Consider the following 14,790-nt stretch of genomic DNA (forward strand, 5'->3'; position numbering starts at 1 on the left):
AGGTAGTATTTTTGAATGAAATTATAATAAATTATAGTATATTATATCCAAACACTAATATTAAATAATGTTTACTAATAACAGTATTCAATAAATACTTACCCATTTTAAGTTCAACGCCGTTAATATACCATTCAAATCGCAGGCTAGGATCGCCAACAGGGACCACTCGAGCTTCATAATGAGCGTGTTGCCCCTCCCATAGTTCAGATGGACCGGTCAAAACCTGAGTGAAGATTGGTTTTTCAAATTCTCTTTCTGGTTCATCAGCTTTTCTAGCCAGGGGTTCTTCCAATTTTTGAATTTTCTTCATTCCTTCTGGATGCTGTGTATCCATTTGAATTGATGCTTTTGCTAATAAAAATAAATATAATTATGATTAAAAAAATATTTTTTAATAAATAACGGCTTATTTTTGTAAATTAAAAAATAAATAAATAAGAATTTACTTTTTATTTTCATGGCAGCTGTTGTAACTGCTTCACCTAATAAATTTGATGCTCTACACATATAAACACCTTCGTCTTCATCACGCACGTGAGAAATAGTCATAGAAACATATCCAAAATCATGTGTTTTGGTTATTCTAGAACTGTCTTCTATTAATTTTTCATTTCTGAACCATTCTACTTTGAGTGTTGGATCTCCAACAGGAATAAGTCTACAATCAAAGTGAGCCGTCTGTCCCTCTTGTATATTATCGATGTTTTGGAGAGGCTGCGTAAAGACAGGTCTTTGCCTAGTGACGGGCTCAGGTATTTCTGGCCTTTTAAATGGTTCAGTTGATTCTAATTCTCTAATTTTCTCGAGACCTTCTGGACGTTGAGATTCCGATATAATACTACCTTTTGCGGTTACAGTCATTGAAATCGAGGAAGTGCACTGACCAAGAGCGTTAATCGCTTTTACAGAATATTCGCCTGCATCTTCTGGGACACAGTGCTGTATATCCAATGACACATAACCAAAATCAAAAGTGATATGGAACCGTGACGCAGATTGCAATGCTTTGCCGTTGTGATAGAACTCAATGCGCAAATTGGGATCGTGTATTGGCTCAACTTGGCATTCAAAGTGTGCCGTTTGACCCTCAAAAACATGGGTTGTTCCCCTGAGTTCTGTTACAAATTTTGGAGGCGAAATCTTAGGCTCTTCAACTTCTATTCTTGCTTGATGACCTTGAGCCTCTAATTGTCTTATTTTCTCAAGGCCATTAGGATGTTGAGTGTCTAAGATAATATTTCGATGACCTATAAAAATAATATATATATTACACATGCAAGTAATGTGCTAATTAGGCAGCTTAAATTTTCTAAGAATTTTACAGAAAACAATAAAAATCATGACATAAAAACCCACTACTTGGGAAAATGAGCCGTTGAGTACTAATTCCCGGAATCTATAACAATTCCACTCGGACTTTCAGAAGATAATAATAATAATCTTTAATACTCACTTGCAACCTTCAACGTGCACGTGTTTACTGCTTCTCCGAGTTTATTAGTGGCTTTACACATGTACGTTCCAGAATCTTCAGCGTAGGAATATAATATATCAAATGCGACGTATCCAAAGTCATGTGTTGTTCTAAACCTGTGACCTGTCTTTATTTTTTTACCATTAAGGAACCATTCAATATTAAGATCAGGATCATTAATAGGCTCTACTCTACACTCGAAGTGAGCGCGGTCACCTTCTTTAAGGTTCTCTAAGCTAGTTAAAGCAGTTAAGAATACAGGCCGTTGTCCTGGTTTATCTTCTTCGACGGCTTTTGGCCTCTCGTATTGTTCGAGCTCTTTGATCTTTTTCAAGCGTTGTTCATCTAATGTGTCCAGATACAATGAAGCCATGGCTAGTAAAACAAAATGATTCATTAATTCTATAAAACTATTAAAAAATTAACAATCAAATAATAGAAGCGAAATACATACCATCTACATTTACAGAACTGGTTGTTACTGCTTCACCGACAGCATTTGTCGCCTTGCACATGTAAGTTCCAGAATCTTCTGCATAAGCATACAAAACATCTAATGCCACATAACCAAAGTCATAGGTAGTCTTAAACCTGTGGCCCTGTTGAATAGGTCTACCATTACAATACCATTCTACACGCATTGTGGGGTCATTTACGGGAGTTAAGGTAGCCTCTAGATGTATCGATTGGCCCTCGGCAACGTGTACATTTTTGAGAGGTTTTCCAAATTGAGGTTTCTCAGCAATAAATCCTTCATCTGTAACGACTCGCTTATATCTGCTGTCATCTTCAAGATATTGAATTTTTTCTAAAGCACTCTCATGTTGTGTATCTCTAATAATTGATTCTTTTGCTAAAAAAAAGTAAGAAAATAAATAGCATTAGTAAGAACGTCATCTAGTGCCGATTCTCTTTTACACGTTTTTTAAGGCAACCGCCTGGACTAGAAGACTGCTATTGTATTAAAATCGACCGATTATATAGAGACAAGAATTAGGTTTGCCGTATTAGATTTAAGTTTAGTACATAAATTAATTATACTTTTATATAAAAGATACTTACTTTTATATAAGATTAGATACTTTTATATAAAAGTGTATAGTATCACATATATTTAAAAAACAATAATTACAATAGTCACACTTACATTGAACATTGAGTTTGATAGATGATGTTGCTTGACCCAAGTTATTGATAACTTTACAAGTGTATTCACCAGAATCTTCTCCGTATACTGTTAGAATATCAAGGGCTGCGAAGCCAAAGTCATAAGCCGTGCGATAGCGGTGCCCACTTTGTAAAACTTTTCCATTAAAGTACCATTCGACTCGCATAGTCGGATCGGGATAAGGTTCTATTCTACACTCGTAATGCGCACTCTGCCCTTCGACTAATTTAGAAGGCCCATTTAATTGTGTAATAAATCGAGGAGCTTGGTTTACAGCAATTTCAACTTCTTCTCTGCGTTGATAGCGGGAAGTATCTTCCAACTGTCGTATTTTTTGCAACGCAGTTTCATGAACCGTTTCTAATTGTAAAGATGCTTTAGCTAAAAATAAAATTAATTCACATAATTTGTATTAAACAACAAAATGATTAAAAATACACATATAATATAGGATTATGTAGTCTACGATTAATAAGAAACAATATTTAAAAAAATAATGTACGTGTTTCATTTTATTTTTTGTTTGCTTACATTGAACGAAGAGCGTAGATGATGTAACCGCTTCTCCAAGTTCATTTATTGCTCGACAAGTATAGGTACCCGAGTCTTCAGGATTCACATACTTCATGTTCAGAGCAACGTAGCCAAAGTCATGCATGGTAGTGATACGATTTGCTGAAAATATTAGAAACGATTAATGCACACGAACTAATCGATGTTATACCAATACAATATATTTTTGATATACTTACAAGCTTCAATAGAAACTCCATTCCTCAACCACTCAACTCTTAATTTCGGGTCACCTACTGGTATAAGTCTGGCTTCAAAGTGAACTGCTTGATTTTCGGCAACTCGAATGTCCTTCATGGGCATAGTAAAAACAGGCGCTTGGGTAACTAATTCTTCTTGCGTCGATTGTCTTTGATGTCTTGTAGAATCTTCTAGCTGTGTAAGTCTTGGTAGAGCACCTTCATGTTGGGATTCTAGATAAATTGATTTCTTCGAATGTACTATTGCAGTGCCCGATGTTACAGCTTCTCCAAGGGCGTTGATTGCTCTACAGGTATATGTACCTGAGTCTTCTGGCAAGCAAGACATAATATCGAGTGCAACAAAACCAAAGTTATTTGTCTCCGTAAATCTAGAACCACTCTTTAGCGGCTTATTATTATGATACCATTCTACTTTCATTGTTGCATCAGAAACGGGAATGAGTCTACACTCAAAGTGGGCTCGTTGTCCTTCTTTGATTTCAACATTTTTCAATGATGTTGTAAATATGGGTGCTTGAGTAGTTATTTCATCAATAATATCAGTTCTGTGATATTTAGATCTATCTTCTAAAACTTGTATCTGTTCTAAACCTACTTCATTTTGAGTAGCTCTTATAATATCGGCCGTTTCTCGACACGTTAATTTGCAATTCACTTCATCAGTGCCAACAAGGTTAACAGCTCTGCATGTATAAACACCTGAGTCTTCGGCTATAAGGTCAATGATATCAAGGGCTACATAACCAAAATCGTGGATTGGCCTAAATCTATGGCCGATTGTAACTGGTTGACCATTTTTAAACCATTCAACTTTTAGATTTGAGTCAGTAACTGGTTCCAGCTTACACTCAAAGTGAACATGGTTACCTTCTTTAACACTGTCAATTGACTTCGGCTTTGTAATAAATCGAGGCTTGATACTTATAGATTCATCTACAACATCTGTTTTTTTATAACGAGTAGTATCTTCTAAATATTGAATTTTTTCTAAGCCAGAAGGATGCTGTGATTCGAAAATTAAGTCTTTCTTGGCCATGACTCGCAAGGCGCAAGACGTAACAGCTTCTCCTAATTGATTTGTTGCTTGACATGTATATACACCGGAGTCTTCTGGATATACGCTTAAAAGATCTAAGGCGACATAGTCAAATTCGTAAGCTGGTCTAAACCTATGACCTGTTTTAATTGGTCTGCCATTGCAGAACCATTCTACTTTCATAGTAGGATCCCCGACTGGTTGCAGTCTACATTCTAAGTGCACATTGGTACCTTCTACGGTTTCAATATTATGTAACGCCCTTGAAAATTGAGGCGCTTGCATGACTGTTATATCTTCTTGCACGTGTTTGCTACGACGACTAGCATCTTCTAGCATTTGAATTTGTTCTACAGCTTGCTCATTTTGAGTATCAGTTAAAATATCTGATCTTTCAATAATCCTCACCATTGCTGATGTGTGCGCTGACCCCAAATGGTTAACTGCTCTAACAGTGTATTCACCTGAATCAACCGAAGTAGCATGAATAATATCCAATGCTACAAAGCCAAAATCGTAGTAAGTCCTAAATCGAGATCCTACTGTTACTGCTCTTCCATTATGGAACCATTCAACTCTCATTGTAGGATCACCCATAGGTTCCAGTCGACACTCGAGGTGAATATTTTTACCTTCGGACACGGGTTGAGGATCTGATAAAGGTTGTACGAAAACAGGCTTTGATTTCGAGATTTCTTCAATATGATACATCGGTTCAACAAATTTTGATTCTTCTATTTGTCGTGTTTTTTCGTACAAGCCACGATGTATGCTTGAAGTATCAATACTTGAGCGGGCTAGAAAATTAAAAAAAAAACAGAATAGTATTAATAAAAACTGTCAATAAAAAAAAAATTATAAGCATATTTATTATAACTTACTTTCAACTAACATAGAAGCACTGAGTTGCGCCTCCCCAGCAGCGTTACGTGCTACCACGGTATAAACGCCAGCGTCTTCTGCCCGGACACTAGTTATGTCTAAAGCCACATAACCGAAATTGTGATAGGTTTGAATTCGATTAGCCGATTTAATTTGCTTTCCATTAAAATACCATTCGACAGTCATTGTTAAATCGCTTTGTGGCTCTACTCTTGCCTCAAAATGGGCGCTTTGTCCTTCTACAATTTTATTTGTACCCTTCAAAGGGCCAAGGAATCTAGGTTTTTGAGTAATTCTAACATCTTCGTCCGTTCGTCTCGAATACTTACTAGAATCTTCTAAGTACTGAATTTTTTCTAGTCCTCCAGGATGCTGTGATTCAGCTATAATATCTTTTCTTGTAACTATAGTGAGATTGGCACTTGTAGTAGCTTGACCAAGTACATTATAGGCTCGACATGTATAGTGACCGGCATCATGAATAGTTACAGATTTTATGGTTAAAGCTACATATCCGAAATTGAAGAACGTAGTAATTCGTGAACTAGCTTCTACTGGACGTCCATCTTTTAACCATTCCACTCTAAGTGTGGAATCTCCAATTGGTTCAAGGCGAGCTTCAAAATGCGCAAAGCCCCCTTCTTTTATATTAATTTGATCTTTGATTGGTGTTTTAAATTCTGGTCTCTGTGTACTCTCAGGTATTTCCTGATAGTACTTTTGATGCTGTTGTTGTTGATAAGCTTCTAACTGCTCAGTCTTCTCTATATATCTACGTTGTTCAGGTATACCGAGATCTGTGGTAACTGTACTCCTAGCAGCTACTCTGATCGATGCGGTACTGATAGCTTCGCCTAATCTATTAACAGCTCTCACTGTATACGAACCTGCATCTTCAGCCCGTAGGTGCATGATGTTAAGGGAGACGTAGCCGAAGTTGAAGATTGCTGTGATTCGCGAGCTGGCTGTAATAGATTTGCCATCTTTGTACCATTCCACCCTCATAGTAGGATCGCTAACTGGAGTAAGTTGCGCTTCAAAATGCGCATTCCGGCCTTCTTGTAGTTCGCCAAGATCTTGTAATGGTCTTATGAATTGTGGCCTTTGCGATGTTTGTTCTTCAATAGACTCCTGATGTTGATATTTGGAATAGTCTTCTAATTGCTGAATATATTGCAAACTTTCTGGATGTTGACTTGCTCTTTCAATTGTCGCTCTGGGAGTCACTTGTAAAATCGCTTTGGTTTCTGCAATGCCAGTAGCACTTACTGCTCTGCACGTATATTCACCACTATCTTGAATATTAAGACTGAGCATGTCTAAAGAAATATACCCGAAACGGAATACTGAGGTAAATCTTGAACCTAAAATAAAATATGTTAATCATAAAAAAGAACTACTTATACAAACGATACATATTTTTTTTTCAATATAAATTATATTATAGGAACGTAGATGTTGATGTTGAGAACAGAAAATAACCGCGAAGAAACTTAGTAGTATCGATTTCCCAAAATTACATAAATATTAATTTATCAGTTGCAATTAAATTTGACAGTAGCAAGAAAATGAAAAAATCTCAACTGCAGTTTGTAATTTGGAAAACCTAGCAAAGGAATTTGAATGTATCGTATTAAAATCTGCCACAAGCGTTTTTCATCTAACTTATACTGTAAATATATTGGACGAAACTGTAAGTATATCTACTGTATGAGTCTCGAAGCCCTAGATCACAAACAACCCGGATATCTGCAATGGTGCCCCAAAGCAATTACTATAAAAATATACAATACTATACTACTAAAAATGCTACTTACTGGCTTCAATGCTTTGTCCATTTTTCAACCACTCAATTTTCATCGTTGGGTCGCCGACCGGTTCTATCCTCGTTTCAAAATGAATTTTACCACCTTCCATTTGTGTTACACTTTTTAGTGGTACTATGAACTGTGGTGGAGGATAAACGCGGTCTTCTTCACCCGGAGGAACGTATGGTCGTGCTCTTTCCACGTGCCTTAAATATATAATTTCTGGTCCAGGTGCGGGCCTAAAACATTTATAATTAAAATTAAATTTCAAGAAATTAACAATAATTGAAATTAAAAATAATAATAAATTATTATACTTACTCTGGCTCAATTATTTTCGTGGGTCGCGGTAAGTGCAGACGCTTTTGCTCAGGCGGAGGCTCTTTTGGTACTTCCACATAAAGCCTCGCCCGAGTGGCTGTGGAGCCTGCGACATTTTGTGCAGTGCACTGATACCATGCCGCATCCGACGCCTTGGCTCTAGGTATATCCAATGTCGAGGCTCCACCTTCGGTATTTATTCGTAGCTCTGGATTGGGTATAATCGGAACGCCGTCCTTCTGCCATGTGATTCGCGGTGTAGGTGTGCCGACTGCTCGCGCTTTCAGTATAACAGGTTCTCCTTCCCGCACATTTAAAGTACTGAAACGTTCAACAAATTTCGGAGCAACTACTTGTTCTTTTTCTATTACGTTCAAACGGCACTGAAAAGATGTTTCTCCGCTTTTGTTTCGTGCTACACAAGTAACTACACCGCTATCACTAAGGTCAACATTCGTAATCATAAGCGCATGATTACCAGATTCGTTTACTAAAATTTTATGATTATAATCGTCTCGAATTTGTCTCTCGTTAATGAACCACGTGACTTCTGGATAAGGTCTGCCCGTAACGCGGCAATCGAATCGCGTCATTTTTCCTTCTGTTACATCACGGTCTTGGCAGACTTTTACAAATTGCGGGGCAAGGGCTTTTTCATTTACTTCTATTCTTTCAGTCTCTACTTGTTGAGTATCAATTACGTACTGCGATTTTTGGTCTTGTACATATGTTTCTTGAGGTGATTCTACGGCAAGGTACCCAGAAGTTACAATACATCCGTTGGGATTTTCAGCTAAAAGAGTGTAGTGACCAGAATCAGACTTTTGTGTATTTCTTATTCTAAGGATCGTTTGATTATTAGTATTTATAATGTTATGTTTGTTTGAGTTAACTATCCTTTGGCCATTTTTAAACCAGGTTACACGTGGTCGAGGATTACCCGACAATTGTACTTGAAATTGTGCATCGGCACCTTCCTGTAACTTAGAATTTCTAGGTTTCTGAAATATTTTAGGTGGCGACACTGGTCCCAAAGACTTATCAACTTCTGTGTTTATATGGATATCAGTTTCACCAATAAATCTCTTGGTAATAGTTTCTCTAAATGAAACCTCTCTCAACAGCCTATATTCAAAAGTGTCCACTTTAAAATCTTCAGTCGATGAAATATCGGAACCATTTGTATACGCGTACCTTTGAGATTGCCGGGACTGTTCGGTTGAATATTCTTGTGTTCCATAAGATTTGTGCTCAACACTTTCACTAACATGTTTGTAGCTTTGCTGCTGTGAAGCTTGATGGGTGGGCACCGGAACACCTTCGGGTTGGATATAAACTGAACAAATTGCTTCACCATATTGGTTTCGGGCAGTACAAGTATATTCTCCTTCGTCACCAGGTCCTATTTGTTTGATGAGTAGAGATACATCGCCAGTTTGCTCATTGTAACTCATGCTGTATTTATTGCATTCTACCAAAGGTGCCTTTTTTCTGGTCCATGAAACAACAGGTGTTGGGTTTCCTCGAAGTTTTCCTTCAAATTTAGCGTTGCCACCTTGCGCAAATCTTGCATTTTTAAATATCTGCTCGAAAATAGGTGGAGATAAGTCTCCATGTCTCCCTGAAGTGATCGGTATGCGTTCGCCACCAGCGCTTTCAACTGTAACAATTAAAGAAGCCAATGTTTCTTATATAAATATATATAAAATGTTTCAAAATATTTAAAGTGAAATCGTAAGCTTAAAAATTAAAATGATTCGAAAACATGACTTGTCTCATAATTAGACATGATATAAAATATTCGCTTTAATTGATTACAAACTTTTACAAGCATATCTACATAATCTGGAAATAATCTCATATATAATATATGCCGCACTCCGGTATAAAACCTACAATTCTCGGATACGAGTGAGTCAGCGGTGACGAGGCGATCGAGCTCTTTTCGCCCATCTATTTTCGTACACAACACTCGGATCTTATTACGAACTCCATTTCAGTAGACAAGTACACGAATTACGAACAAATTACCTTTACGCGAAATCTAAAAAAAGTACTATCATTATTGATTTTTAAATCAACATGGCTTTCACAATTTGTTTTAACGAGTGTTTTATTGGAAAATAAAGTTTTGTAGATAATATTCAGAAGCCAAAAACTAAATTTACATATTTGCAGTAGAATAAATCTCATAACAATAAAAGATTATTATTTATACATATAATCTGATATACACACTATATGTAATAGTGCATTTACGCGTGTTTTTACGACCGGTCGTCGGTCGGCCCGATGCGTACTTACAAAACGAGCAACCGGTTGCGCGGTCGTATCTCGGCAATTCCCAATAAACGTTTATTTTTCATTTAATATATGTTTTGGCAAATGTGTTTCAAAATTCATTACTTGCTTATCATATTTAAAAAAAAAACGTGATTAATTTTGTAAAGACGAATGTGATAATAAAAAGATTAATTATTTTTAAATCACCTAAGAAGCAGATTAAAATAAAACATGTATATTTGTAGGTTTACACAAAAAAAGAATACGAAATCTTTATCCGGATGTCGTTCTATGCGAGCCGGCTCTTAGGTTTAATTACTTTAATAAGTCAATGTAAAGATAATTTAGAAATCATTATTTAAACAAATATTTGGTCATGAAAACAGCTTGTGCCAAGAAGCCTATAAAACAGGCCCGATTATAGGAACGTTATTGATGAACCTCGAAATTATTTTAAGGTCAAGGTCACGGTACTTCGTAACTTCTTAACTATTCATGTTACACACAGACGTGTTGTTTATGCTCCTCTAGAAGCGTCTAGAGGAGCATAACTGTTCAGCCAAGTTTAACAATTAAAAATACCGAGTATTGGACAAATTATTAATTTTTAATTTAATTATATGTTTATTATATACGACAAAAGGAGGTCGCTAGACGGTACAAATAAACCGTAATATCTTAAAAACCTACCAACATCTTTTTGCAGGTTTTCAACAATACAGTGCCAGGACCATTATTATATTTTTTGCCAATCATATGTCTAAAAAATCTGTAAGTATCGGTTTGTTAATATGTATGTGTATATTTGTGTTCTTTGTTCAACAGATAACTTTGCGCAAAATTCCTTTTGTATCATTAAAGAAAATATATATTGTTTTAAATAATGTATTAATTAATTTGTATTTCGTCCACTTTAAAAATTAACGTTCAATATAAATAATTAGCATACTGCATATCGTCTAAAGTGTTCCTAAAGTCATAAGATTTGATCTGCCGAGGCAGCTGCTCGCTGGCAGTACGAACTAGCCAACAGGGAACATTTTACCAAGCTTTAAGTAAGCCGAGCTATTTGGACGGCGTAGTCAGTCAGTGGGCGTCCGTTGGCTCCCGCCCAAGACACGTCAGTATTATGAAATAACACATTTGGACATGTCTTTTCTATAAATATTTTTGTATTTTCTAACGGCAACATTTAATTACGTATCCTTCATTTTATTATTTACCTAAAAGTAGTTTATGTAAAGAGTCCAAAGATACGTATTACTTGAGAATAAACTAAATATAAATTATTGATATTTCTATTAGCTAATCATCGTTTATTCTTATTATATTTAAATGAAATATTAAGATAATGATAAGCTTTCGAACACACGTAATCTATGATTCAACACGGACCTGAGCCGCATGGAACGAAGACGATTTTGGCGATATGTTGAAAGCGAACGGTACATTTAGAATCACCGACCATGAAATTAAAAACATTTTTTAAAAAACTTAATGATTTTTAACAAAAAATGTGTTAAAATTCTTTCAATGTGTAGCAATTTTGCATTAGATGTTATCATCAGTCGGTGGTCCGTTATTAATGTGACTATTGTCCTAACTACGAGGTTTTTGAGATGGCTACTTAGATAATTGTACCTTAGGTTTACCCAACGCCAGTAGGAGTAAATATTATTTTTCAATGTATATGATTACAAAGAGGTCTGAAATATTTTTTGGAGTAAGTAAACTCTAAATATTTGAAGCTGCTGCTCGCTGCTGGTGATCGATATAGGCAACTTAAGTTCTTTCGGCCGATTCTCCGTCATACTCGATCAATTAGTTTACTCTCGACGCGGCCTCAGTCCGCGCCATAGTAAAGCTTTTGCCCTGACTTCTAAGTATTTTTATAATTGTCTCAATTTATGTACTCACGTAGATAAACCGATTAAGAAGGTGTCGGTCAGAAAGACAATCAAAGTTGTTCAGCGAGGAACATCTCGGCGAATAATGAAATAATGTCGGTTGTCCTAATGGTCGGTGCTAATTATTTATTTCCGGCGCAGCACTTTCCTAATCGTAATCGAATCCGATAAAATACATCAAGTATAATTTAGTTTTTGTATAGTGTTACACTTGAAGAGAGTTGCTAATTGTATTTAAAGGCTATTTGTTTTATGTTTGCTCACACCTAACGCCAAATAATAGCCAACAAATTTAATATCTTTAGCCAAGCAAAATTAATATCTTGTAATGCTTTCTTTTTCAATTTCACAATAATGTAATGTTTATAACTAAAACGATCCGAAACAATCGGATACGTATACGTATCCAAAACCGGTAAAATATTGTTCATAAATTCGTATCCAGATCCAGATCCGAATTCACATATCCATATCATATCTGATATGGATGTTATGGATTTTTGCTAATTGTATAAACAACAAATATAACGCTCATCAAACAAGCAAGTAGCAAGTACTAGACACTTGAATACTTACGTGTAATCATGATTACATCTCTACAAATAAATAATTTTAAACAAAATGGGGATTTGACATTTAATGCTTACGGATCCTATGTGTCGCGAGAGTATGAACGGAACGAGGGACGCAAATGAAACGTATTCGAGCCGGTTAGTTTTCAGTAATTTGTAATTCTCAGCCTGAGCGATTTTTATTTCCTTACAAATGAAGACCTAAGCCTAGTGTACTTATAGGCATTGTCGTTTCATTTACAACAAGTTTCGCATTTAACGAGTTTAGTCAAAATGTTCTTTATCGTAATAGCTCCAGTGTTTATTATTGCGTGGTCGAAAGCGTAGTGGCTAGGCGTAGTGACGCGCCCTGCCCCACAGACCGTGGCTGCTGGACTGACCCACTCAGAGCATATGGTCACTGGCCCTCCACATCTATGAATCATAACGGTCGTGTAGTAAGTTGCTTCGAGGTTACTTTTATGACGTGTATATTATTAATCTTTGTTTAAGGCTTCTTTGAAATGTTATAATTAATTAATATTCGTTTGTTATCGATTAAAGAGCTCCTGAGCACTATCGTAGTGTTGTCTTTATTTCAATTAACTAATTAAATGACAAAACATAAAATAAGACAAAATCTTCAGATATTTAAAAATTGTATTATTGTTTTATTTCACATACAGTAATAAAGTTAAGCTAAGAAAGAATTTCCTTCGGTGGAAACATATATAACAAATATAAACAATAACAAAAAAATTTCGTATCAAACGAAACATCAGTCATCGCACCGCTAATTCTATTTTGCCAATACCTTCAAAGGAAAATCAACTTTTCAGACTAATTCCAAATTTCCGCACTGATTCAAGCTCTTAAAAGTAAATAACACAACATCTGCTGCTTTTGGCAGTTTTATTGAACTGCTCGTAAACAATCCGATGCTCGAGAGTCGACCGATGCTTAGTGATCGGCAACGGCCTCATTGTGTGATTTAAATGACTTAATCCTACAATTATTTAGCAGTGCGTAAGTACATACGTCTCTAGATACGTGTATTTTTTTAATAATTATACATTTTTTGATAATTTTACTAAATCTCTACCTCGATAATTTATCGAGTAACTGAATTCGCCGCAACATCGAATTATCTTGCGAGGCGCGTAATCGAATCAATGTACGAACGTGTTTACCTCCCGGACTAATTTCGTGACGCTCTCGCTCGGAAGGTTTTATATGTATGTTTATTTATATTTGAAACCTAGACGATGCCCCAGGTGACGCCCGTTTCTTTATAATTTAAGCAAAATTACGAGGGCGATGATACATAAGTATAAAATATAAGAGATATTTTATTAAAGGAACTTGAATAACATTAATTTACTTATTTTACGCACAAGCTAGTCTAGTCTCAGTAATCAAAATAAAATATCAAATTACCAAAAGGACACATGGATGAGACTAGAGCGACGAAGTAGTACGAAATGCTTATATTACGACTACTTCATTCTACATTCGATACATTCGGGCGAAGAGATTTATATAAATGTTTGTGTAGGAAATACTGTCGTGCTCTGTCTCCGAGATCTGGAAACTGGAGATATATTTTTTGTTTAACCATTTATCTTTTATATAAAAAAAATAGTATCTATATAGTTCCTTTGGCTGAATGATGTACTCTTACTCTTATTTGACTAATTCCTTTTCGCTACATAGCAATGATACGGTGAAGTATCACCTGACATAAACGCCAAAGAATATTTCAAATGTTATAAACCAGTACTGCGTAAAGGTTGCACCGAAAAACATTTAATTTCTCGGTCACCGTACCCTATTTGGGTTTTTTCTGCAAAAACAGTAAATATTTTGCAACATGTGATCTCTATTTATTCTTCAATTCCTCAAACTCCAAACTTTCTATTAACATTTATGGTTTCCAAAGTATTAAGTACAATAATAAAAAAATATATGTTAAAATAAGCAAAGGTTATTTTGTTGTCGTATTAATGCACATTGCTTGACAATACGCAACATCTCCGGCGTGTAGCGAGTAACTGCAGAAACGTTATAATCAGGTAGGAGTATAATAAAACGGTGCGTCCAGCGCGCAAACGGCGCGGCGCGGCGCTGCTTGTACGAGTATTATGTGAAGACGCAGGCTGGCACTTACTGTTACTACAGATAACCGCCAATACAGTTGCGTATAATTCACTTTAACGGTGGCTGAAAACTCGGTAAGCACTTGATATGTTTTACGGTACCTGCGCGATGTATCGAATGATCTGATCTTCTATGAGCGGTACCGACTAAGTCTTCGGCCTTAATAGGAATACAGAGTTGGAACACTACATGATTATATACTGTAGTGTACTGAATCAAATAGTTAATGAAGGCTATCGACGAATGCCTTCATAGATATATGTCAAGGTTTCTCTTATGAGTTTCGAGTATCGTTTCGTTGGTTGTGCTAAAAATTAAATAACTTTATCGAGCTAATAAATATTGCAACAAGTTATGATTGACTACGAGTTCAAACTGCTAGAGAGGTCGCAAGTGTAGGATAATCGTGCTTCTGCAATAGACT

At 35.9% G+C, this 14,790-nt stretch overlaps 1 protein-coding gene across 1 annotated transcript in view; it reads right to left on the bottom strand.

The window, feature by feature from the left end:
• The window catches only part of LOC125076215 (titin), a 100,837-nt gene that overhangs the window by 81,432 nt on the left and 4,615 nt on the right, over positions 1-14,790 (bottom strand). Inside the window, exons 2-11 of the mRNA XM_047688275.1 lie at positions 7,469-9,128; positions 7,157-7,386; positions 5,339-6,703; positions 3,398-5,254; positions 3,177-3,320; positions 2,625-3,026; positions 1,932-2,330; positions 1,457-1,852; positions 450-1,250; positions 103-354 (exon numbers count right to left, since the gene is read on the bottom strand). Of these exons, the coding sequence (XP_047544231.1) occupies positions 103-354; positions 450-1,250; positions 1,457-1,852; positions 1,932-2,330; positions 2,625-3,026; positions 3,177-3,320; positions 3,398-5,254; positions 5,339-6,703; positions 7,157-7,386; positions 7,469-9,128 (7,506 nt within the window). The remainder of the gene's footprint in view (positions 1-102; positions 355-449; positions 1,251-1,456; positions 1,853-1,931; positions 2,331-2,624; positions 3,027-3,176; positions 3,321-3,397; positions 5,255-5,338; positions 6,704-7,156; positions 7,387-7,468; positions 9,129-14,790) is intronic.

Source organism: Vanessa atalanta, chromosome Z, assembly GCF_905147765.1.
Source record: "Vanessa atalanta chromosome Z, ilVanAtal1.2, whole genome shotgun sequence".
NCBI lineage: Eukaryota > Metazoa > Arthropoda > Insecta > Lepidoptera > Nymphalidae > Vanessa > Vanessa atalanta.